The sequence below is a fragment of the Ammospiza nelsoni genome, chromosome 6, assembly GCF_027579445.1.
Source record: "Ammospiza nelsoni isolate bAmmNel1 chromosome 6, bAmmNel1.pri, whole genome shotgun sequence".
Lineage (NCBI taxonomy): Eukaryota > Metazoa > Chordata > Aves > Passeriformes > Passerellidae > Ammospiza > Ammospiza nelsoni.
The window spans coordinates 33,837,797-33,864,846 of NC_080638.1; the positions used below are offsets into that span (position 1 = coordinate 33,837,797).

Consider the following 27,050-nt stretch of genomic DNA (forward strand, 5'->3'; position numbering starts at 1 on the left):
GTCCCACGGGCGAGCTGCATGAGCCGGGCCCCTCGCGGTGAGCCGGGCCCGAGCCGGGCCCCCCGCCCGCACACCGCGGCCGGCGGCGGAGGGGCCGGGCCGGCATCGTCCCTCGCTGCAGCCGCGCCCGGGCCCAGCCACGCGGGAGCCCGGCGGCTCGGAGCAGCCTGCTCTGGGAGCCGCGAGGGGAGGGGAAGGCAGGGCAGCTCCTGCCCTGCCGGGCCGGGCCGGGCCGAGATGGTGCCGTGGAAAAAAGTTGTGGCGGCTTCAGAGCTGGGCGGTGCGAGCGCGTGCGGGTACCTAGTAAAGCCGGCGGCTTCAGAGAAGAGCAGCCCCAGCTCAGTACTTCCTCCTGCCGATAAGATCTCCGCCAGCGCTCGTCACGGGTGGCGGCCGCCGCCGTCGCTGCCCTACTTGAATTGGTTTCAGACTCCTCCCGAGGCGAGACGGGAGCGCGGCGAGGCGGGAGGGAGGAGGCGATGCTGGGGGCCGCGCCGCTCCGCCCGGCCTCCTCCGCCCCGCGCAGCCCCGCTCCCTGCGCTGCCGGCAGAGCCTGCCGGGCGGCGGAGCTGCCGCTGGGACAGGCATGGGGACCTTAGGCAAGAGGAGAGAAAACCAGTGAGTTTGCCGTGCTGCTTTTACCCCCGTCGCTCCGCTCCCCGCGGCGGAGGGCACCGGGGTCGGTGTCACGCCTGAGAGCGTGCGGTGCCCACCGGGGCGGTGGGGCGAGCGGGGGCTTCCGTGGGGCACGGGGGTGGCACTGCGGGGCCGGCCGGGTCCTCCCGAGCGGGACAGGGAGGGGAAAGAAGCGCGGGAGGGAGTGTGCGGGGGAGGATTTTGTTTCGCCCTTTGGGATGCCGGTGTGGCCGAGCAGGCGGGTCAGCGCGAGTGGAGGAGCCTCACGTTACGGTGCCGGCTGAGCGCCGCCCGGGCTCGGTTACCTGCGGCGCGGCGCGGCCGGGAACGCCGTTGGCACCGGCCCGCCGGGCAGGCGGCACCTGCTCCGGGGTCAGTCAGCCTGGCACGGTCACTTGTTTGTGATGTCCGCCCCACCGCCAAGGGTGTAAGTGGAAATGCAGGGCAGGCGTCCCCGCGCTGCACCTCAGTCCCCCTTTCGTCTGTCATGTCGGGTGGCTGCTGCGAGAGGATCTGTTCTGAGGAATAACCAGAGGTGCCACCGGCTGAGCTTTGCCTGTCCAGCATGGCCAGGTCGGCCACAGTGTAACTGTAAACTGCTTTCAGGTGTGGAAACTTCAGGTTTTTTCCTGGGTGTTGTCAAAGCCTGAAATATCTTCTGCTTTAACTCTTACTTTTTTGCTACTTGCTGGGATCCTCTGCCCTATGTTGAAGAGGCACGAATAAAGCTATGAATAAAGCTAGGAGAGGGGCTTAAGCTTGTGAAAAGAAAACACTGAAAGCTGATCAGGCCCTTGTTCTTTTTATATGAGAACAGGAAGTCCGATCACAAAGCTAAGAGGGAAATTGAGAGAAAGGGGGAAGGGTAGAGAATATTTGTGTGTCAGCTACTGTCAGCCTAACTACGTAGGAGCTCAGTGATGAGTATTGCCTCTGAAGGGTCAGGTGTGTGTTTTCCTGAATTTGAAATTATGGAGGCTGGGATCAGTGTTGGGTTGTAAATGACACTGTGATCAGTTTTGTGGCTTCCCCAGCATTCAAGTGAGATGGAGAGGTAAGGATGAGGCTGGACTCTGACAGGGATGAGGTAGGGTCTTGTCTTTCTTCATAAGGCATGTATTTTTTTAACTTCATGCAGGAGTGCCTATTCAGGGATATCTGTGAATTTATTTCCACTATCTCTATGTAAAACACACTGGAGGAAATTCTATGCCGTTTCTTCCTGGGACTATTAGAGTCTTGCATGGTGTTCCAAGAAAAGTTATGTGATAGCACCTTAAAGACACCGGAATCACTTGTTTAGGAAGGCTGTGGAGTGTCTGAAATAAACCCAGAGGATCCCTGAAATTTCAGGAGTCCCTGAAATAAACTGAAGTTTCAATGAAATGGCAGTGCTTGTTGTTATTTTGCAAGCGGTATGGTTATACTCTTAAGTCAGATCTTCCAGTGGTTCCTGGTATTTGCAGGCAAATATATTAAATCACTTTTCATTAATACAATATTGTTCCAATTTACTATTTGATACAGAAATATGAACTTGTGTGCAAGCAATGAATAGCCTTTAATATTATCTATAAACATACATGTTCTTGCAGTAAAAGGTATTATACAAGTAAAACACAAGACTAAAATTAGATATGTGCTTTATTTTGGTCTTATTTACCGTTGTTGTTAAATACATTTATTTGCTCATGTATACTATTTTAAAGCAACCTAGGAAATAATAGTATTGAATAGATGCAAATTAATATAATTGTTTTGGTTGTGAAATACTCCACTATTAGGTTGTGCTGATATTTTGTTTACTTAACAGTGACTTCTCAGATTAAATTAATAAAGCTAGTCAGGTGTTTTCCAATGTGTTTAGTATTTTTTTGCTCCTTTACTTTTGGTGGACACAGACATCTGATGGTAGGTTATTACATACTCTCCAACAAACAGACAAGACTGCTGATAATCCTGACAGATCATTCAGGGAGCTCTGTGACCATGTGCTCTGCCACTCACATTTAGCAGAAAAAAAGTCACTTATTGAGCAGTCCATTTGGTGTACATATCAAGTGGGAGGGTGATGTATTTCAGCAACCCAACTAGAAAGAGTTAATTGTCCTTTAAATCTTTCCTCCTTTCCCGTGCAATGTAAAATTTGGCACTCTATCGTGTATTTACTTCACTACTGTGCTTTCTCCTAGGCAGCCTGCCCAAGCATGCAGCACTGCCCCTGAATCAGCGCTGGAGCTGCAGCAGACCAGCCACTGTCACAGCCTCTCAAACCATACTCAGGTCATGATGGTGCCCTTGGGGCACCTAGCCAAAGGAGCCACTTTGGAAGACCTTCTTGAAACCTGCATTCAGTCTTTTGGTGAGTGCCTGGAGGTTTTTAGAATCAAATTAATTTGTTTCTATGCCTATGGTTATGTTTCTGTTGGCTGTGTTTCCTATAGGGAATTAAATACATTTATTGGGGAAGTCAAATGGTGTTCACTGAGAATTGTTTGTGCTACAGGTGATTGTATTGTTAGTTGATGGATGTGTTTATGCAGCTGTGTGTAATATATGCTGAGAGATTAGAGTAACTACTGCTCGTTCTTCAGGGAATCGGACAAATTGCAATCATCTACACTTCTGAGAGTACTTTTGTTAAGTACCAATTTTGTAAACTTCAGCAAGTTATCAATATATTTTTGTATATTACAATAACATTCTCATAATGTGTGTAAGCAACATGTTAATATTAAACATTTTTAAAGAAGAAGGGTTATTTTTAAGCTAGGTGAGATAACACTGGATTGCTTTTTGCATTATCAGTATAGATTTCAAGTTGTTTCTTTATAAGAGGAAAGAGTCCAAACAGAAATCACAACTGCATTTTTTAAATGTATCAATTATCTATTTGTCTTTTTACAATAAGAATTGAAGTATGGATAAGTGTAACCATTGCCTGAGCTGTGTACCCCTAGTTTCCCTTTCTAGCTTTTTCATTAGTAAGCGTGTTTATATTCAATATTATTAAAATGTTATTACTGAAGACAAAGTGATTCTGAATAATTTGCTTATGAGTAGCGCATCTGTTTGTTAATGCTGAGTCTTTCAGGGCTTTGAGCTACTCCCAAAGTATATGGGGGAAAGTCTTAGTTTCAAAAGTAGTCCTTAGAAGATAAATGTAGTTGAACACCCACTCAGCTCTAAAATAATTATCTATATAGTTAAATAGTAACACATCGTGCTGATCTACTGGTACAGTGCATAAATACTGTGTAAACAATGACTAATCTTTCACATTTGTTTAAAACGAGGTTTTTTTTAACTTTAAAGCCTTCTAATCAGCATGAGCAGAGAAATGCATGTCTGAGAAAAGCTGGAGAAACATGTAATTGTCAGTAAATCTTGTCTCTTTTTTGCTTCTTTTCTTCTCCAATTCATTATTGTGAAAACTCTGAATTTCTGTAAAGCCCTAATTCCTCAACAAGTGTTGATTGATATATATAAATAAATTTCAGTTCAGTAGCAGGGGGATAAGATATCTAAAACATAAGGCTTTCAGGTAGCTGTAATGACTACTTGACCAATATTAATATCTCCACATTTTAATGAAAAAACAGTAATATAAATGTAACATCATAAAATTATAGAATAGTTATTAAAGTGATTGATTTAAAGTAGGAGATTATTTTTGGCTAATACTCTGTATAGCAATATAGACATGCTTAGGTGTTCTCAAATTGCTGAGCATCAGTACATTGAAAGGACTGAGGTAATGAAGAAAAGTACCTTTGCAGTTCAGCAGCACATGCGTGTGAATCTTTCTTAAGGGTTTCACACTTCAGCTAGGAAATTTACTGTAATCCACTAGGTAGGGTTTTCCTGACCCTTGACAAGCTTTACATAAGTTGAGCAAGGTGAATTGTAGTGCATCAGCAAACGTCATTATAACTCACTAAGGACTGCTGAAATCATGTTGTGTGCTGCAGAGGCTTAGACCCTTAATTGGACAATTCATAGTAGTGTCTGTATTTATACATCTTCCATGAAACTATGCATGTTCTTATGCTATGTTGGAAATTCCCATTAAGATATTTAAATAAAAATACAACTGCTACAACACTAGGTAACTTGCATAATAAAGTTCATTAAAGAAGGCTCTTGTTCTATCAGCAAAACCAGTGCAAAATTCATTCACATTATTGTGCCAATAAAGGAAGAGATAAAAAGTCTTTAATCTGAGATTTTGAAGAGGGTTGGGGGCAAGGAGCAAAATGGTGGGAAAAAAAGCATAACTGCAGAATGATTACAAGGAATCTGAATGATTGAGCAAATTTCTTTCCATGCATATATGGATATACTGAAATCTTATAACGTCTATGCTGATAGTTCTGTTTAGGCTGAGATTTTATCTTCAGTCTTGGATATGCTGACCTATAATATTTTGTATATTATTCTATAAAGTCATTATTGTGATTTGAGTAAGTTTTATTTAAATGTTTAAAGTACAGAATCCCTCCCAAGACATTGTACATTTGGAGTTTACTTTCTGAAAAAAGCCATTGGTTTATTTGCTGTCTAGTCTTAAGGAGAACAAGAGGCAGTAGATAGTGACGATGATGTGTCATGTTTCAGAATATGTACTGCATCTTGTTAGAATTATGCTGCACTTGCTACACATGCTATGTGTACAAACACAATTCCTCTGTAATGGATGCAGCTGAGTTTATACTCCTGGACTCAATTATAGAAGTTTGGAGAAAGCAAACAGTGTGTAAGAGAGGCTGCGATCAACAATGGTGTGTAAGGAGAAGTTGGCAGCCTTTTAATGTATATGCAGAGAATATCACAAGAAGGTCTAACCAAGAAGGTATTAAGTATCAGTACATACTTACAGCTGTGGAGAACACAGACTGCAAGTTTGTATTGATTCTTGTTGTATTGATTGTTGTAGTTCATCTTACAACATGATTTGGGAGAAGAAAGGAGGATGGGAATTTGCCAAATTGAAGTTAAGAGTGAGACGACTTTGCTGCAGTATTATAAATGGGTTCCAAGAGGAAAGACTTTTTTAGGAAAGCCAAGTTAATCCAAAAGCTTAGTCAGTGCAGTTAACTTAAAATCCTGCTTTGGGGTGAGTAGTATGTGTGCTCTTTCACCTCTCTCAAACTTGGTCTTCTTTAGCTTGGACTGATGAATGACAGGCGTGTGCCTTAGTGACAGAAACAATGAGGGGCTTAAGAGGTAATTTGAAGTCATGTAGGTGGTCACTACATCTGAAAGAGTACATCAGGCCAGTGTTTATTCAACATCATGATGAGGAGATGCTAAAAGTAGAGGTTTCTTCAAGTTCCATGGAAATTTGAATCAGGATGATGAAGATGAATCATCCTGCAAATGAATTGCCAAAAGTAAAGGCAACAAAAAAGCAAGGATGTAAGTGAAGGCAGGAGTTTGGGAAAAAATAGCATGATGAGATATTGAATGTTGGAAGTGTCTTAGAAAGGAATATTGGTCCTTTCTTAGGAGAAGATCTGTGGAGACTTGAAACCACTCTCACCAGTTTTAAGAGAAGATATTTGGTTATACAGGAGAGTGATTCAAAACATGTTCCAAAATGTGTCTCAGAAGACCTTCCAACATTATGAGTAGCTACAGGATGGTGTTACTGCTATGATCTGGATTGACAAGAATTGTAGAGCACAAATAAATGCATCACACCTGGTTGCCTAGAAAAGAAGGGGAGGAAAAGAGAAAGGAAGGAAGAAAGAAAGGAAGAGCAGGAGGTAGGGTAAAATGATTTTAAAAACTAGAAAAGACAGTAACTGCAGAAAGGTTAGATTCAGTGCAACCTCTACATCAGAGAGGTTGCACTGAATCTAACTTCACTACTAATCCTGAACAAAAAGCTCATAGAGAGATAACTAAAAGTAGATTTTCCATTGGCAACAAAATGGCTTAAGTTGTAAGTTCAGGGAAGCAAAGAAGTAGTTAATAGATCTTGGCCCAGAATATGACAGCTTCAAGAGGGAGATAATTTATTCTGGAGGAAATCTTCATTAGTGACTGTGATTCTGGAGTGGAATTTTACATAGAACAGTGACTTTAACCCCCTGCATCCATTTATTTTCCCATTATGTAGCACATGAAATGCCACAGGAAATGTACTTTTGACTGGCAGACAGGTCTCTGAAAGTCAGTATGGCTTTGACTCTTATTTTGTTGCTAGTTGTGAAGGCATTTAAGTCTATCAGCTTTGTTGTTGAAGCCAGCAGAGTTAGGTCTAGTTTGCTGGCAGGTCAGTAGAACACAGGAAGCATCTGCTTAGTAGCACAGCCATACTTTTATGTCTAGTTCTTGTAGCAATCTTTGTGACACTACATAAATGAATAACATATATTTAGTTCAGAAAGTGTTACAGGTCAGAGAGGAAAAATGTATTAGCAGTGTTCCCTTCACTGGATACCTAATATGTTAATTTTATATCTGCTAAATGTTCGTGACATTTATCATGATACCCTAGGGTATCTTCATGCTACTGTGAACTTGAAATTCTGAATATGTGTTTTGAAGTCAATTTCTAATCTAGAAATTACTTTTGTTTTGTAACTTCACAATATGTTAGTGCATGGTAAGAGGTCCCTGTTTGTTTTCTTCGACTATGTCTATTTTTATCTTATAAATCTACTTTTTTAATCTAGAGTAAAGTTTAAGGGTGCCTATTTTTTAAACAAACATACCTTTCAAAGATCCAGTGAGCTGTTTTAACATGCATTCAAGCTTATAAACCATGTAGGGTCAGAGAGCCTTCTCCTTGCCCACACAGAATATTTGTTTAAATTGTTTTTACAAGTGTTTAAAGACTGTATTGCAATCAGGACAACGTGTGTCTTCAGCATAGTGCCAATTTGATATCTCCTTCTTTTGCCTGTAGTAAAGTCCTGAAATGTTACCTAGAATTACCTAACAAACAATTCCAAGAGTGCACTTGAAAGCCATCGTTTACTCAAATACGTCTTGCTAAAAAAATCTGAGGATCATTTAAAAGCTGAGAATTCTGTAAGAGCTCAATTGTTATGAAGGAGTTTTTGTCCTTAACCTCTGAGTACAAGATCTTACTCTTTGCCTCTTACATTTGAGTGCTGGAAGTATGTTTACTGTAGCATATGGATGACATATGCTTATCCTACAACTCAGACACTTCAGTTAAAAAGAGATCAAGAAGTATCATCTTCAAATGCATGTCACAGTGCAGTGTCCCTGTGTTTGGTTTATTTAAAGAGGTGTAAGTAAAGGGCTTTAGGAAAGCAACAAAAATATTTCTGAGACCACGTAGCATAATTCCATGTAAAATCTCATCCATGATAAACTCTTTGCAATGGAGCTACTTGTTTATACATATATGTCAGTTTTAACCCATGGAGGACTTAAAGGAAGTGGAAAATTACAACTTCAAAGATTAGCAACGTTCTTAATAGGATTTATGTGAACCTAATGCAATTTGCAACTTCTAACAGTCATAAAAGCCTTGGAAAGCTAGGTCTAGGAGTAGGTTGTGATGTGAAGTTGTTCTGCAGTGTTTGATCTGTGCTAAACTAGCTTGTTGCCTCAATGTGTGATAAACTGACATGTTTGTACACAAACCTTATAAACACTGGAAACTACATTCAGACTAATTTGGATGAAAGATGCCACAGAAGTGTTTTGATAGAAACCAAAAAAATCTCACAAAGGTGCTGATGCTGGTCGCTTCTTAGGTGCAAGCTGCCAAAAGGTTAACATGGTTCTCATTTTCTGGAATGAAAAATAACTGTATTATTGAGTTGTGTAGTTATGTGAACTGATAATGTCTTTATATTGCTCATCTCAATATCATGCAAAAAACATATTGAGACTTAGGAATTCTTTGAGAGTCAGATATATATTGCATCCATCTTACAAACAACAAACCAGGCAAGTTAGAGTTCCCTCCTTAGAGCTGTAGACATTTTCTCCTCTAAAATACAGAAAAAAATGAAAACTATCCCATTTTTCCATATCAGTTATCTGCAAAAAACTCACTCTATTTTGAACACAAATATGTTCTTCCACTCTGGTTCAAGCATACAATTAACTACTAAAACAATCACAGGTCAATTACTGTGTTTATCTATTTATCAAATTTACTATATAAAAAATTCTTACATAGAATTCTGATTCAAAGGCAATAAATTCTTTCAACGCATATGCACACCCACAGAATGCAACTATTGCCATTTGCTTTTTTCCTCTCAGGTTTCCCTGAACAATCACCTGGTTTTTTCTCATGCTGCACAAACTTGCAGAGTTCTATCCCTTCTCTTGATGCCTGAGCTGAATGTTGAGGTCTCCAGTTCCCCCCAAGGTGTTAAGTTTTATCCACGATGCGGTTCTGTGAGAAAATGCTGTTGATCATTGTGTGTTAAGTAATCTGAGTGCTATTTGGTCAAATACAGTGCAGAAACCTTACTATTGCTTGGCAACAGAAACTATGTTAATGATCAATTAATGACATTGTGGGAACAGAAGAGTCATTACTGCTCTGTAGAATGCATGACATTGTGGGAAGAGAAAAGTAGTTACTGCTCTGGAGAATTCTAAGTGCTGTTTAGCTAACTATTGAAGTTAATTGTGGTTGTACCAAAATGAAAATGATTTCTTTTTTAACCTGATGTCTGTGAAAAAATTTTCCCAAAGAAAAGGAACTTTTAGATTTCTTTATATGTATATTAGAGAGTTCTATTTAGCAAATTTGACTTCACTTTTTCAATGTAATTTTCCAAAGCCAAGAAGTAAGTAATAAATCAAAATGAAGAAAACTTAGACTTTCTTCTTTATAATGCAGTCTCTTATTTACTTATATTTACTACTGGGATATGACTGCAAATTCTGTCTTCATGCATCTCAATATAACTTCAGGAAAAATCAGTATAACTATTATTTAGCAATGCAAGATATTCTAATTGCCCATCACCAGCCAGCTGATACGCAGACAGTTCCCAAGCAACAGCCGCCCTGACAAAGTTGCAGCCTGTTTCTAAATGCTAAGCATTACATGGTATGACACAAAATATCCATTGCTCAGCTGCTCGGGCTGTCTCTGCAGCCTCCTTGCTGCTGGGGCAGTGTGAGAAGGCATCCCCAGCTCCTGGGTTAGGGCTTGGTTTGCCATAGTCTGTAAACACCAGTTCCAGAAGTATACCTAGAAGTTAATGCCAAGACTAGGAAGCTTAGGTATGTGAGTGACATGGTCAGTGAGGAATATTAGAGCTGGAGCATGCAGCACTAATGAAAATCAAGGTCAGGAAGTGGGATCCAAGGGATCTGTTCTCCTTCAAGCCCCTGAGAGGCAAGCAGCTTGGTGTCTGCTAGTGTGTTGCAGTTTGACCCTTTGGTGGGACAGGCTTCCTGCTTCCCTGGATGGGGTGACTGACTGCCCAGGATCAGTCATGCCCTCAGAGGGAAGCTTCTTGTAGAACACTGCAGAGTAAGGGTTAAAGCACACATCTGGGCTCAGTGGTCAGACAGGGACACTGGCCTCAGCAGTTTCTGGTTCTGTTCTGGGAGCCTGTTTTTCTCCTATCCATCAGTGCCTGTGCTGGCACAGCTGTGTTGCCAAGCATTACACTTGAATTATTCAGGAGTTGCCTGCAGCTCAAAAAATTCACATGGCTCCAGCATCATGACTTAAAGCTTTGGAAAAAGTCTTGAGTACTCAAATTATGTTTTGTAGGCTTTGGAGAAAAAGACTATTTTATTAAAAAGTTTGCATCTAAATTTGCTAAAATCAATATTTTAAATATGCTGTAGAAGGATGTGTCGTGTGCATCCGTGTGTGCAAACTTTTTGTCTTCTTCTGTGTACCTCATCTGAATTTCCAAGGCTAATGGAATGCTTTCCACCCACATTGCTTTTGGTTTCTCTCAAAGTACATTTTAATTTCGGAAAATCATCCCATTTCCCTTTGACAAGAGCTTTTATCTCCTTGTTTTTCATTTCAAAGAATTACCCACCTAGAGCTCTTTCTGCAAGATGTAGCTTTCCAAAAGCTGTTTCTGAGAGAGGGTAATGATTTCCCCTGGAGATTTCTCTCCCCTAATGTTCCCTACCCTCACACAAAACAGTCTCATTATTCTTTTTGGATACATATTATCCCCATTTTGTCTTGGATATATCTGCATTGTTTATGAGTATTTGGAGGAACAGGAGTGGGTTCCCCCCTCCTCTATTCTGTAGGGAGTTAAAATGGAATAGACTTGAAGAAACAGCAACTTTATGGGGTTGCTTCTAACATTTTTGTTAACTTGTTTTGTTTATAGAGCTGTTGGTGCAGGATTGATCACAAAGTAGTGGAGTTTTTCCTCTCAGGAAAATACTGATTTCTTCTAAGTTTAGTTTTGGAGCGTTTCTTCCTAAGATCGATTACTTGTGTAAATAAATGTATGTAAAACTCAATAGTTGCAGACATGTATGGGCAATAAGCTAATTTAAAAAGACACAAATGAATCCAAAACTTTGGTGCAATTCCCTGAGCTTTTTGATGTTGTCTGCTAAACATCATGTAACTCTTGTGGCATGAGGGGGAATTCCATCATCCTGTACAGAATTAAATGGAAGCTGGAGAGCTCAATATTCCACCAGCTTTCTGCTGCAGCTAAAACTAAAAAAAGCATTCTATTACCTTATTACTGTGTCACCTTTGCAAGAACATTCTTATTAAGTTATATTATTTCTGAAAGATATTAAGTACTTAATGATTTGAAACAAAGAAAAAATCACTAAGGATGAGTACAAAGTTCTACTTAGAGTAATCAGCTGTAAAAATGGTATGGTGAAGTCCTTCAAATACAGCATTTCTGCAGAAAAGGATCTCATTGTGAAGATGGACTTTAAAACTGAAAATGGTATTAATTACAATAATGATATTGTATCACTGCAGAAACTCTGTGTACATGGAGGGATGTGTGTACTTTCATATTTTTTGTATATACATTATACATTTGCTTACATTAAAATGTAGGTGTATAGAAAGGTATTATGCAATATTTGATTAGATCGAAAGGAGAACTCTTAAATGATAGAGAAACTCAAGCATTGGCATTAGTCACCTACAAAAGCTGTGAAGTGCTCATTACTGTAGAATTTTGAGAACAAATTAAACTGGTTCTGAAGTGAGATTTTGAGAAAGCTGTTTCTGTATTGGAGCAGCAGAATACAATATATTGGTTCCTAGCCCTGATATGTGCCATCAACTGAGCATTCGGCTGTCATTAAAAAATTAGTTTAAGTTAAATCTGCTTGCTGACCCTCAATAATGGTGTCATAACTGATTTGGAGAATGGTGGCTTCTTATGAATCTGATTCTGGCCAAATTCTACCTTCAATTTAATGAAGGTAGTTAAATGACTAGCTCTGTTACAGGGTATCAAATTCCAACAAAGAAGTAGTAAGCATGGAGTAAGAAGGCTACTATGGGTTGCTTAACTTTTAAGATGAAGGGGAAAAGACTGTTTCCTGTTTGTAAAGGGAATTTCCAGGGAGTATCTGTAAAATACTTATGAACTATTTTATTTAGTTTTGGTAGTTTCTAGCCATTTTAAAATTTTCTTGCAGTACTGCACCTCACGTGTGGGGCAGATGCATTGACTTTGGCTGTTTCATTTCAGTCACTAAACTCTACCATGTACTCCCACATGTATCTGCATATTTCTTATGTCTGTGTGATTTCTCAAGGTCTTTGAAACCTTGAGACCTTAAGAACACAAGTTCCCTCAGTTTTCAGATGCCAGGTTGACTTAGTAATCTTTGCAGACATTTATAGCACCATTCTCACGCTGTGTTCTTTAAACTGCTGGAAAAAAAATGCAGAAGTCTTGAAGAATTCTATGTGGCACATCAGAATAGCAACCCACGACTTTCAGCTTTGCACTTATCTTCTGGCAATTGCTTGATACTTTCTTGCACTGCATTGTTTTCTGCATTTTGATAACCACTGAAAGACTTAAGGGAGTTTACAAGAAGTTATTCGTGTTCTTCGTAGCTTAGTCACTGATCATGTGATGTCAGTGCTCTGTGATTCACTTCTGATTCATTTCAAATTGTACTCTAGGTGATACAGTTGGAACCTGCTTATGAAATAAAGATGGTGCTTATGAAATAAGGGCCTCTTAGACCTAGAAAAGCTAGCTTTTCTTTCCTACAAAATTCAGTTTGGTTAGGACATCCTTGGCATTCTTACTACTGCCTTCTCATTGCCTTCATGCATCAGAGGGAAGGTCTCAATACAGCGATCTTCTCTGCTGAACAGATTCTTTCTGCTAAGTGTATTTACCACAGGCTCGTGGCCATCAGGACCTGGTGAAAAGCAGGGAGTTTGCTCTTAAAGCCTTGCTTACAGACTTTTGAGCAATTTGTTTCTCTGAAGCATTCAAGGACCTAGAGAGACTTAAGCTATTTCTAAATCACAGACTGCGAGGAGTCACTCATTGGATCATGCAATAGAGTGGCTGATGGGCCTAAATTAGAGGGTTCTTACCTTGTGTGTTCTGAGTCTCACATAAGAAATGAAACTTCTGTAATTGTAGTTTTTAGTGACTTTGTGCTACTACGTGGATCGTAAAATACTAATCATTAACTGTCATTGTGCTTTCACTTATGGAGTTAAATGCTGGAAAAGTATATTCAACTTCTGCTTTATTTTTTTGTTTCAGAGTATATTTATTAAAAATCTTAATACAATAAGGGAATTTACAGGAGAATAACATGCAACGAATAACTAGTTGGTTATTTGTATTTTGCTCTAGTGAGACAGAGTTAAGGCTTTTGCAGTAATTTTCAGCTTTCTTTCATGTAAATTGACTAACTGAAACACACCCATTGCACTTTAGTTAGTGTTCACTTGGTGGTTTTGCTCAGTAGGCTGTGTGGTTAGAAGCAGGTATACAAACGGAAATGAAAAGGAGTTTTAAACAAACTGCTGGGGGTTCAGGAGAGTGCTGCAGAGGCACTCAGAGGCACAATTGCAGCACAGTCAGGCCAGCCCTCTTGCTGGCTTCACCATTTGGGCAAGATGCTTTACCATTGTAAATTGTGTGCTGGTACAGTTCATGCAGGCTTCTGTTCAGTGCTCAACTGTACTGGGAACATTTAAATTTATTTTTGCAGAGTGTTTATTTTGTTTTTTAAGCCACCACAAATACAATGGGTGTTTTTTGTGAAGGTGAGCCTTTTACTTGGATGAGAGAACAGATAGCCCCAAACTTCGTATTGCTTTAATGTGTGCAAAATGGTTGCATGCCATCGTAATGAAGTGTATCTGTGTTGCAAGACAATTAGGTCTGGATGTGGTGAAGCATAAATACACTTTCATTATGCAGGAAAACACCATAAATGTGTTGGCTGAAGTACTCATAGTAGGCAGAACATACTGTTTTTCTCTGTACCTTTGTGACATGATAAAGCTAAATGGAAGAGAGACCTTCTAGAAAACAAAAATTCAAATGGGAACCTGTGGCCAAGTGATACCTGTGTTATGTCACAGCAGAGGATTTTGCACACAATGAAAGTGCTAAGGGAGAGAGAGTGTTATTTTTTGTCTTTGTTGTCTGGAAATGATCTATATTGAGCACTTACAGGAAGCTGTATATTCTTAAGAGTATGTGCGCACACATCCATTTGGCTTCCAAGTTAAGCATGTACTGAACTGTTTTCCTGATTAAACAGGAGGTAGTGGATGGAGCCTCTGGCAGAACACCAAGTTTTGCCAAAGGGAGAAAACTGATACAGGCCTCTGTGTGCAATGCCTAAAATAATTTTACTCTTCATGAAGACACTCAAAGGGTACAAAATGCCAAATACTAAAGGCCTGATTAAGTATTTATTCTTAATGTTCCAGCCTCCCTCTTCAAATTTCCCGCTTCTCTAGCTGAATAATTTGCTGGTTTGCCCTCAGAGCTCATGCTGTAATGCCTAAGCAGTTTATATCTCAGAAGGGTTCTTTCAGTAAGGAATGAAATTTTGTGTGAACACAAACAAGGAACACATAAACTTTGGTTCATGCTGTACAACAGAACTCATAGCATAAGTCAAAAGTCAGATCAAGAACTTCCTGTTACTTGAGGTCTGTTTCACGCTCCTGCTCTCATTCATGGTGCAGTAGGACAGGCAGATTTTTCCTTTGCGCATACCACTGAAGGTAGATACATTTGGTATTTTCCTGTAGAAGGGCATGGAAATTGTTACCCAGTAACTAATGTGGATTATCTTGTTTTGCAAATGGGCTGTTTCAAGTTCCATTTTGGTGATGTGCAAGTTAAAGTGCCTTCTCCCTGCCTTCCCTAGCAGTAGATGTCATTTCATATGCTGGAAATCTGCTGTTTCACATCCCTCTTCCATTTTGCTGTATTGTGCTTTGCTTCTCTATCTTGTTCCTGCTGCTGCTTTTTAAAGAGAGAACTACATTTATTCCCATAGAGGTTAATCTATTTAAAATTATTCAGGAAGATTAATTTTCTTTTGTATTTGAAAGGGTGTCAAATTTCCATTCAAGCTACTTAGGTTCTCTTATGCCTGGCTGTGGGAGAGCATTGTCAGTTAATATTTACAAACACTTTCACTACTGTTTGTTGCAGTAATGGAAACTTTTTAAAGTGTTCTGCTACATTTCTTGTCCTTCATCTTTTTGACGTATGGAAAAACCCAGAAGACAGATGTAGTCTAAAGTCCTTCTGCTGAAATCTCTGTACTGCATAGTTCAAATTGATGTGCAGTACAATTAAGTCCAGGACAGGGAGTGTGCACAGGTTAATCTCTAACAGGGTTTCTAGCATATGTTGTATCTCATTCCATGTGCATCTATGCACATCTGTGATCCTATGCTGTGTGTGCACTCTGGTGTTGTGTGTCATCTGTACAAAAAGGCTCACAAACAATTGAGAATATTGCTCTTCTGTTTGTTAACTGTAGTCATACCAATGGCTGGCTGAGATGGATCAGTAACTGAACTATTTTGCTCTGCAGTTCAATGATTTGTTTCCAAGTTTATATTCATATGCCGAAAGCTAAGATTTTAAGTGCATTGCTGGGCTTAGATCATCATGTATTCTGGGTATTCTGGTTCTGATTACTTTTGAGACACATATGCTTTTTTGTTTGCCTTTTTTTTCCTTATTTTTAAGGGTCTTCCAAACACAGCAGCAGTGAAATATAGTAGTTGTTATATGGCTCTCACCAGAAAAAGTATGCACTCCCTAAATTAGTGAGTTGCTGCTATCTTTGAAATAGCATATGTGAACAGACCTGATTAGAATTAGGATTCTGAGAAAGCTTGTTGAAAATTGTTTATGAAGGTATAGCAAGATTTCAATATGAATAATCCTTTTTGTTTTTTAGATTTAGAAGGAAATGCATGTCAAAACAACCAGCTGCTAAAAATAATTCTGGCCATGCATCAGTTTTTCATCTCCTCTGCAGACATGCTTCAGAAACTCGTTGATCTATATCCTTTGTAATCTTCACCTGCTTTTAAGGTAGCTTGATAGCCAGACAAGTTTAAAATGGGTAAGTAGAGGATATTTAATCTATGGGTGTATTAGTATTCTATTAGTTATTCTGTATACTTGTTCTTCACAGTTTTTGGTTGTATGGTGTGCTTTTGTTTGGTTTAGGGTTGGCGTTTTTTGTTTGTCAGGTTTAGCTTGTTATACAGAGAGGAAAAAGGGAAACTCCAAGTCAGGTTTTAAGTAGGATAAATCACCCTCTGTTGGCTGGGGAGGGAATATCTAGCAGGTGTTAGATGAATGTAGGCACTTCCATTAGGTACTGTGAACCTGGATCTAAGTTTTGGATTTGTGTCTCTCTCTGTTCACTATCAAGTCAAAGAGTAAAGAACAAAACTGTATCATCAAGGTGTGAAAATTTTTGATGAAAATTATTTCTCTCACACGCACTCAAAATTGCTGAAATAAATCATAAGCTTTTCCTTTCTATTTGTTCTCATTTGAGTTGACTGCCTGGACGCATATGTGTGTGTTTCTGGCTCATTAGGTTTTTCACAATGTAACTACTAGATCATATTCACAATACTAGCCTTTCTTTGGAATTTTTATTTGTGGAATATGTTACTGTCTTCTTAGCTTTACAAAACGTTTACTCCTAATTAGATGAGCACAGTACAGGATGGACACCTGTCATGCTAAGAATCTCCATCCAATTTTGGTACAATTCAATTTAATAATCTTTTCTTTCCTCGAACTCTGTATCTTCCAGGCATTTACAAGCAGCATCCTTACAACAGAGCATTACTGGAACACTGACTGTCTGTCTGTAGCAGGACTGTCTTGCTGCTTCTCTAATGGCAGGTGTTGGATCAAGTGTGCTAAGCTACAGCTGTGGTGTAGTGTTGTGTTTCACTTAGGCTCCTGGGCTCTTGGAAAATGCAGCAAAGCCAGTGCTTGCATCTTCTTTCTGAGGTGTAACATTTTCTACAACCAGAAAAACAGTTCAAACTTTTATTAGACTTGCATATTTTGGAAGCTTGGTTCTTAACTCTGTATGTAGCTCCCTGTAAAGACATTGAAAGTTAAAGACAGTTTTGAATGGATCAGGTATTCGGAGCTCTTGTATTTTGCAAAACCTTGCAAGTGTTCCAGTTACACTGTTTCCCATCCTCTAAATTAAGGGAGAGATTTCAGGTGGTTACAAGTTCTTTGTAAGTCATCTAATTCTAGTCATTCAGAGAGGAGCCCTTAAAAATACTTGGGAACTTAATCAGACTTCGCCAGTCCTGTAGTCAGCATAGTGTAAGCCTGCTGAAAGGGGAGATGGCATGTCCCCTCAGCTGTGGTAGATTTAGGCTGCAGTTAATTGCAATCGGATTTTGAGTGGATCCACAAGGTATTTTCATTACATTGTGTTTTTCATGCCTGAAAATATGTATGTCATCACCTCCATCAGAAGAATCAAGAAATGCTTAATACATTTTTCAAAGTGGATTTTCCATGACATCCACAGACATTGCCTGTGATATCAAAACATGTTTTAAAGAGCTAATAGACTAAAAATATGGTTGTTCCGTTCAGTTGCCAGAGCAAATAAAGTGAAAACTGTTGTGTAGCTAGAAAGGTGAGGTTACTATGGAGAGGCATGTTACATTTTGCTCTGCCATTGTCAACAACTGGTTATGTTTAAAAGAAAAATGCCTTTTTTTTTTTTTAAGTCTCCAGTGAATTAGCTGAAAAGGATTGCTTCATAAATGGATTGATAAATTTGGTATGAATATTTCAATTTTTAATGACATCTGTCATTGCACGAGTTTTGTGAGAAATTTTGAGGCATGTTGCAAAGAAACATGTAGAAAACAGAGTCCTTTTGCTGGTTGACACTACTCAGTACTCTGGCAACAGCACCGGTATTACTCATAGTAGTCATAGTTGCAATAAACTTCGGTAGCAACCTGGGGATATACTTTGTATATACTTACTTATGTAAAACCCTAATCTGATATAACATTTGCCATCAGCAGGATGATTCTTATTGCTTACAGCAATAAGAATAAGATTGGGAAGTATCAAGCTTGTTTTATTTTACATCTTATGTGAATGGATGTGGTTTTCCTTAACAGTTTTCTACCTATCTTAATGCTTTAGAAAATAACTCTTCCATGCTGTGTGTGAAGATATGCTATTTTGTGAGGTAAGTATGTTCCTGGTTGCTAGCTATTAGTTGTTAGCTTGCAGTTATCTATGTGACGAATATAAATATGTTTTTGCATGTCTGAAATTCACATAAAAAAGAGAAACAGGTATTCTGCTTCAGCTTTTCAAGGTTCACTTTAGCAGCTCTACACAGAAAGGTCCAACTGGCATTTAGCAGATCTGCTTAAATCAGTGCAAGAGTTCTCGGGTCACAGTTTTGAACTGAGTCTATATGAATCTGTATCTTAAACATCTGTGAAAATTGACAGAGCTCAGGAAATTGTAGAAGTGTGTCTAATATTATTATATAGGTCTATTAAAATGAAGTGGGATATTGCAGATACTTCTATACTAAGCAAAGCTCTAGTGCATTTGGGAGGTAATTCTCCTTAGTACTTCTACTTGCAGTGGTCCTGGAACACTCTAATTTTTACCTATTAAGTATAATAAAGTTTGATATCTCAGTTTAGAGAAAACAGAAGAGAGGGAGAATATTCAGCTCTAATAGATTGAGGATATGTCTTTTTTACAGGAAGGGGGAAATTATTAGTAACAGGGCAGTAGAATTTGTTTTAAATTGTGATGATTTTATTATCTCAGAGCTGATTCTCATTGGTTATGTCAGCATGCTTTAGTACTGTGCGAGATCTGGTAACATTTTTGCTTCCAGGCAAATTCATACTTACATGCATACCTAAAAATGTGCATTTCCATTTTTCCCACAAGCACAAGTTTTTACATGTATAGTGCTGGGTACTATGTCTGTCTGGGATGGAATTAATTTTCTTTATAGCAGCCTCTATAATGCTGTGTGTTGAATCTCTGAGTAAAACCCAGCATTATTTTACCTCTTGCTGAAGAGTGATTGCACAGCATCAATGCCTTCTGTTTCACATCTCTCCCTGCCAAAAGTGGGCTGGGGGTGAGCTTGAGGCTGGGAGGGGACACAGCTGGAACAGCTGACCTGAATTGACCAAAGGAACATTTCAACCCATAGAGGCTCATACTAAATTTCAGCCTAACTAAATCAAAACCTTTTTTTTTTTTTTTTTTTGGTGTGTGTGGGTTTTAATTTTAATAGGTATTGGATTACAGAATTTTGGATTATGTTCAAAATGGACTCTAAACTATCCACAGCTATGGAGGAATTTCAAGAAGTGGTTCGAGCTAATGGTGAGGAGTTACATTGTCGTCTAATTGACACATCTCAAATGTGAGTGTCAAAGTCTCAATATACTCAGAAAACAAACTTCTGCTCTGAATTTCCTTTATTTGATTATAATGTCTCTCATAAGTCATATGTTAGCTGTCCTTACAAGAGTTTATACTTCATTACAGATGAAATATATGTTATGCAGTAGAACAGAATGCCTTTCAAGAATGGCTTAGGTTGAATTTAGCTGCAGTGTAGACTTTGGGCTGATTCTCTATGACAGCCAGGTTTTACCCTGTCCAGGGAACTTAGAAAATTTACTCTGTGGGTCAATAGCAAATGGAGACAGTTCATAGAGGCTGATGAAGGAAATCTAAGGATTATTAAATGGACGAGGTCTGGATGTGTTCAGTGAAGACAAAGTTACAGATAGCTATTCTGAAAATGTAGAGCTGATTGCAGAAATTATATAGACTCTCATGCTGTTCAGTAAGACAGTTCTATTGTACTTCAAGTGCTACATCAATACAATAAAGACTAACAATAATATTTTGTCATATAATCTCTAATGCATGAAAGGAGTTTGCTGTTTTGAAATTCAAATAACTCAGTTTTTACTGCAGTAAGGCATGAAAACAATGTTACCTCTGACTTAAGGAAAAAGGAAAATTTTGCTCTTCAGTAAATAACTTGGAGTAATTGTGTTTTAAAAGAAATTCTAGGGATTGGTCTAGAAAGCTGACACAGCGTGTAAAGGCCAACACCAGTAAGAAACGGAAAGTCTCACTTCTTTTTGATCACCTTGAGCCAGAGGAGCTGTCAGACCATCTTACCTATCTTGAGTTTAAGTCTTTCCGAAGAATATCAGTAAGTTATTTTTATTTATTTATGTAATTATTTATTTATATTAAGCAAATATGGGAAAGACATAGGAGAAACGGCAGAGGTAACAAACAGCACAGGATTAACTCTGCCATACGAGATGTTGGACATGCTGAGTCTGTTTTCAGACTCTTTTACTTTACTAGTATTGAAGGTGGCCAGTGTAACTTAGATTCTGAGTAAATACTCTTCTGCTACAACCATATGAGAGTGAGAGAATGAATCTCAACTGTGGGAGAGCTGGGGCAAGATCAGTTGGAAGGAAGAGGAGAAAACCTTCCAAAGAAGCTTGTTTTGTTAGAACAAGGGATGCCATTGGACACAAGAACAGGAAAACTTGGAATATTCTCCTAGAATGCCAACCTTCTGTGGCTGATGTGATCAGTGCAGCAGTCCTGTGCAGTGATTAGTGCTGGACTCTGCTTGCCTTTTTTGATTGTGCATAACAAAATAAAGACCAGAGATAAGAAAGCACTTTAGAAAATGCCATTTTTAAAATAAGGAGGTTAAACATATTTTATTATGCTGTCATATACAGAAACAATTTTTAAGGATTTATCCAAGATATTTTTTGCTCAGTCATGTGTGTAGCTGATAAGATGCAAACTTCCCTATGCACCTTGGCTTCACTTGCATCACGGTATGGTACAACATTGCCTCTTTTCAAACCTGATACAGTTTACACATGGAAAAGTGAATGTTAGGGACCAAAATCTAGAAGGGTTGCAAAGTCTGTGTGAAAATAAGACTGAAAGCAAAGTTATTTTTTTAGTGTGTTGTTTTTTTTGCTGTTTCTTGTTATTTAGTTGGTTTCAGTGGGTTTTTTTGGTACCACTACAATATGAAGCTGAATCTGTGCAAGAAAAGGGGCTCTCACTAGGTGGTGGAAGATTTCACAGTCGTGTTTTCATGTACTTTGTTTTGAGCTGACAGTACATGACTCTGTGTTTTGCGTTAAACTCAAAAAGCTGTAGAACTGAAGTCATGCACAGATTGCTGCCTGTAGGCAGTAATAATATGCAAAGCTTATATAACTTACCATTTTCAAAACCTCTGTGCAGATGTAAGGTAATTAATGAGTATAACAAGTATGATTTTAGTCAGTGTCAGATGTGTCATGGAGTTCCAACAGTTACATGCATGTATATATTTTGTATACAGGGTACCTGCATATGTTTTTGTATAAATTGAGACCAAGACTTTGGGTCAGAAAATTATATGTAATTAATAATTAGTTATATTAATTAAACCTTTGCAGAGTATATATCTAAACCTTAGATGTGCTAAGCTGCAGAATTCTTTCGTTGTTCTAATGTGGCATCATACACCAGGAGAAAGATTGAAAATGACCAGCTGTGTTATTAATCCCTGGAATAACTATTTAAAGGCCTGGGCATTTGAAAGTCAGAAGGGAATATTTGATCACATACACAGCATACAGCAAAATCTTGCATGAGATACCATCCATCTTGCAGCAAATTAGAATGCAAGGAGTGGTGCTCACAGAGTAAGGGCTGGAGGCATGCTGGTGCTTGGAAAGTATTTTAATCACTAGTCATAAAGTACAGGGAGGCCACAGTCTTTTGTAAGAATCTGGATTCTGGATTCTTGTTGAGGCTCTTGTTAATCATCGCAATAACAGACTCGAGCAATATTTAAATACCTAAACTACTTTAGTGTATCTGCCACTAACAAGCTTCTTATAGTTGACTTCAAATTATTTGTGTACCACAATTAATTCAAAACTTTCAAGTAGCATTTTAGAGATTAATTTCTTCAGGATTTAAAAAAACCCCCAAACTTTTCTGAAGGAGATTACTGATGAGAAAAAAATATATACTGATTCGTAGTTGTACTGAAACTGCTATAAAGTTCATAATTATGTAGTCAAAAATTGAAAAATTATCTATCTTATAGAGTAGTTGTTTAAATTTTCAGATCCAGCCAAACCTGGCTGGAGTTCAAAATTCAAAGAATAATTGTAATGTAAGTACTGTGTAATCTCAGAGATAGCTCTACTTATTACTAATATTTCTTCCATTTTTAATTTAATAAGGACAAATCTAGAGGTGTCTGCTGTCATCCGCTTTGACAGTGCTAGTAGTTCTTATTAAACGGATGGAAAAAATTTAAAAAGTTGCAAGAAGATGAGAGAGTGAGTGTAAGAAACAAACAACAGCCTGACCTTTGCTTAAAGATCAGTGCTATTCCACATATTCCTGTGGAGAGGAATGTATATCTCCTACAGCTATGAGTGGTTTTGGTAAGATATTAGTGGTTATATTAAAGAATGGATATAAAAATCCCATGTAATGTTTTCTGATTATTCAAATTCTTGTGTATTTTTGTTAATGGATAAATCAACAGAATGAATAAAAATTCTGTTTAACAAAAGCAAATTATTTCTTCTCTTTAATTTTAATGTAAGAATGGCTTAAAAAAAAAGTGTGTTACAGGTATCTACTGAACAATTTTAGATTGTCTTGATTAAATAAGAGAATCTCACAAGTTGTATCAAAACTTGTGAGTTTTGACAGCCCTCACTCTTAATAGTCTTATCTCAGTTTTGTATTAATCCCATTGAACTTGCTTTTTGCATTAGTGTAGCTTAGTTCAGAAGTGTGCCCCAGCTACAGAATACATGAACTGAACACTGAATTCCCTTAAACTGAGTTATTAGATTACAATTTAAGTTCTGTTTAACCTTCCCAATAGAAGTCAATGAATCTGTGAAGCCACTGAGGCTGGGAGGAAAGCCCCAGTGCTATTCATCCTGGGATTTATAAGAGCCAAGACTTCTGAGATATGGCCAATAGAAGCTTTCAGTTAATTCAATTAGTGGAAGCCCCTGCTTTGAACTTGACCAAGCTTTAACAAAGGAAATATTTCAGTTTTATGGATAGTTCAGGTGTAAAAGATATGGTGTATATTTCATTTGCAAAGCAGACCTCTGTCCACACACAGATCATGAGGCATATGAAACTACATTAATTTTCATTTACGCTTCTTTTGTTTAAGTTCTCAGATTATCAGAACTACATTGTGAATAGTTGTGTGAAAGAGAACCCAACAATGGAAAGATCAATTTCTCTTTGCAATGGTATCTCTCAGTGGGTGCAGCTAATGGTTCTGAGCAGACCAACACCACAGCTTCGGGCTGAAGTGTTCATCAAGTTTATCCATGTTGCACAGGTCAGTTAAAATCTAGCATGTTTGCTGTTTATTTTGTCTTTCTCTGATGCAGCCCTTTTTTCTGCTCTTCCCATGCCACTACTGTAGGGTGAGCTGGGAGTGTTGGCACTGCTCTGGTGGTTCATGCACACCACATGTGCATTTCTGTGTGTGGTGCTGTCTTACGAAGTGTTCAGATATTAGTGTCGTGGCACCAGGACTTTCTCATTTCATTCTGAAGAAATTATTTTCACTGTAAAACTGGACTTGCTTTTGAATCAGCATGTGAGATTCCCAGCTGTGGCTGTGAAGCTTAACAAAGCATGAGAGACCCTGATGGCTTTGGCTGTAATTAGAGGCATTCCACCAGAAACACCTTTCTGGATAAAAAGAGAGCTAGGGTCCTATTTGTATTCTTTGCATACTAATTCAACTGCAGTCATAACAAAGATAATAGGCAGTGTTTCCTATTTGTGGTAGATTGTGGGAAAAGGGGGAAATACTGAGGAGGTACTTTGAAGACTTACTGTATCTGAAAATTTAATATTTGATTTAACAACAGTAAAGTTCATGTTACACCTAGTAAAATCATAGCTCATCACCAAAATACATGAAGTCAAATGGCACAAACTTGTAAGACTTTGGAGGAAGACAACAGAGGAAATTAAAATTTGGATGTGCACATTGAACAACCTGAACCTTTCATTTATACTGTTTTTTTGTTTTTTTTTTTTTTTTAATGTGAACACAGAAGCTTCACCAGCTGCAGAATTTTAACACATTAATGGCAGTGATAGGAGGTCTCTGTCACAGTTCCATTTCCAGGCTCAAGGAAACAAGCTCATGTGTTCCTCATGATGTAATTAAGGTTGGTATTGCTTCTAAATTTTACAAATACGAGAACCTTTAACTTTTTTTGTCACTGCACACACTAAAAGTAACACACACTAAAGTTTGTTGGATAAGATGGAAACAAAGAACAAAAATTTCTTTGGTTTTGAAGGGTTTCTATTGATTATTTCATCTCTACATCACCAGTTACTCCTATACTTCTTGCAACCCCATCTTTCTTCAAGACTTGTAGAGATTTTCTACAGTTTCTCCTTTAGCCTCAGATGTCATGAGCTGCACTTTCATTTACATGCAGTAGTACAAAATAATATTCACATATGAAAACAAAGTGAACACTTGAAAACCAAACTATTGTCTTCCGTAGTAACATTGATCATCCTTAATCTGTAAAATGCTAGCACAGAGCTCTCACTTTGAGTGAAAGGACTGATTTTGTTCATCTGATCTTTCCATTTGACAGGTTTTATTTAATTTAGACTTGAACAAATTTAGCCCTAATGCACACATGGTATGGTGGACTGTTAGGAATCTGTTTTAATTTCCAGTTAAATTCTTGTGAAATACCATTGAAAGCTATTGAAAAGGGAAGGAAGGCATATTTTTTATCAATGCTTCTTAAGCATTCATGTGGCTTCCTAAGAGACTTCTTAAGACAATAAGATACTTTCTTCTTTTGGGGCCTGAAAGAATCCATGAAGGTATCTAATGAGCCTGTTTTGATCACAGTATGATCAGCCTAAATAAACAGTGCATACCTGGACCTGAAGTGTAACCTCCCAGTGGAAATGTTTACAGCTATCAGAATCTATAAAATCAGTTAGAAAGCTTATTTTAGAAACATATTTTTCAAAGTTTGTCATTTTAAGGTCTGCATGTGTGCACATCATTTGAATAACTTCTTGTTTCAAGAAATTGTATACAGGTGCTAATAGAAAACAGGTAATAAAAGTCTGGTAATTAATGACTTGTAAACCTCACACTTCGAGGTTTAACTACGTCAAACAGTTTGCAAAGGTTACAAATGGAGAACTTTGACAGGAATTTCCCAGAGAAGACATTAGTCCATGAATTTTATTATGTTAATGAGTCAATTTTGTACCTGTATAATTTTAAATAAGGGAAATATTTATATTGCTAGACTGAAGATTAATTTGGCCTTCATAAAAAACACAAGATTCTGTTTCTAATTCATTTCCATGGAAAAAATTTTCTTGAAAAGACAGGTGTAACACATTGAACTGTTCTGATCACATCATGATGGGATCATGGCACAGCACAGGATTTCAATGCCAGGACCTCTCCAGCAATTCCAACTGGTGTCCTGGAAGTCAGAGAATGCATTCCAGATTTGAATGTGAAGATGGCTGCTCTTATGAATGTCAGAGAGCTTGTGCTGAGCTTACACATTGACTGCATTCAGATCTCCCTGATTCAAGAAAATCATCTCTTTTCATTTGACTAAATGGGGAGTGTAAGGAGACCAGCAGTATAGATTAGGCTATAAATTAACCATCTATAATTACATATTAGTACCTAATTTATGGCAGTAGGAAATCTAGAACACCTAGATTTCACTCGAAGTTTTGTAATTTTTTTCAAGAGTAAATTTCTTAACAATAATATGGGAAGTTCTTGGCTGTATGACAAAAACAGAAATAGTAAGAAGTGCTGACTCTTTGCTTTTATTTTTATTTTTAGGTGTTTAATGAGATGACAGAATTGCTTTCGTCTTACAGAAATTATGATAGTTACCGACGTGCCTATAACGAGTGCAGTAACTTTAAGATCCCAATCCTTGGGGTCCACCTGAAAGACTTGATATCCCTTTATGAGGGCATGCCAGACTACTTGGAGGACAAAAAGATTAATGTGTACAAACTATATTCTCTGTATAACCACATAGATGAGCTGATACAACTCCAGGAAATGCCACTTCCCCTGGAGGCTAATATGGACCTTGTTCACTTGCTTACAGTAAGTGTGTTAGACGAGATAAATGCATCCAATTAAAATTGTCATACACGTATCAAATAACTAAATAGAGAATCCCATTAGTTAATTAATTGAATAAATTAATTGAATACATAAGATTGTAATCTTTTTTTCCCCAAAGGGGAAATGTTCAGGAATAGAAGAGAAGATAGTGGTGATGATTTATGTGGCAGCAAGGGTAGAGGTGCCACTTCAGCAGCATGCTTCAAATTATTTCTGTAAGGGAAGGAAATGTTTATTTCTGCTTCACTGTATTCCTCTCTGTACTGTCAGTAAGGAAGATTCCTTGTGTTGAAAACGAAATCACACAAAAGTTCAGTCCCTCAAGATACTTGGCAGTTCTAGCCAAGTTTCTTCTGGTGCTTAAGAAACTGTCTGACATAAACGTTGGTCACATATAGCTAATGTATTTCACTCCTAGTCATATCTAGTCAGTGTCATGCTACTGAAAAATTTATACTACCTAGGTCATTGTTAAAACTATAGTTTTGGCTTCTCCTAGTAAGTTAAAATACTACCTTCTATTAAAAGAGTAAATCTTCCTTTCTTGTTTCTCAGTTTTGTTTGGCCTTAACAAGTATCTTACCTTGGAAAAACCAGATAGTCCACTTCCACTTTCTGGTTACAAGCCCTGTTTCAGGAAAAAGATAATAGATAAAAATGCTTATGTG

The 27,050-nt window shown here is 38.2% G+C and overlaps 1 protein-coding gene across 2 annotated transcripts in view; it reads left to right on the plus strand.

The window, feature by feature from the left end:
• Positions 1 to 414: 414 nt before the first annotated feature.
• The window catches only part of RASGRP1 (RAS guanyl releasing protein 1), a 37,262-nt gene continuing 10,626 nt past the window's right edge, over positions 415 to 27,050 (plus strand). For both annotated transcript variants that reach the window (XM_059474504.1, XM_059474505.1), the window contains exons 1-9: positions 415 to 618; positions 2,829 to 2,998; positions 16,027 to 16,132; positions 18,265 to 18,327; positions 19,411 to 19,542; positions 20,196 to 20,349; positions 23,383 to 23,556; positions 24,287 to 24,403; positions 26,086 to 26,361. In XM_059474504.1, coding sequence (XP_059330487.1) covers positions 587 to 618; positions 2,829 to 2,998; positions 16,027 to 16,132; positions 18,265 to 18,327; positions 19,411 to 19,542; positions 20,196 to 20,349; positions 23,383 to 23,556; positions 24,287 to 24,403; positions 26,086 to 26,361 — 1,224 coding nt within the window. In that variant the 5' untranslated portion in view covers positions 415 to 586. The remainder of the gene's footprint in view (positions 619 to 2,828; positions 2,999 to 16,026; positions 16,133 to 18,264; positions 18,328 to 19,410; positions 19,543 to 20,195; positions 20,350 to 23,382; positions 23,557 to 24,286; positions 24,404 to 26,085; positions 26,362 to 27,050) is intronic.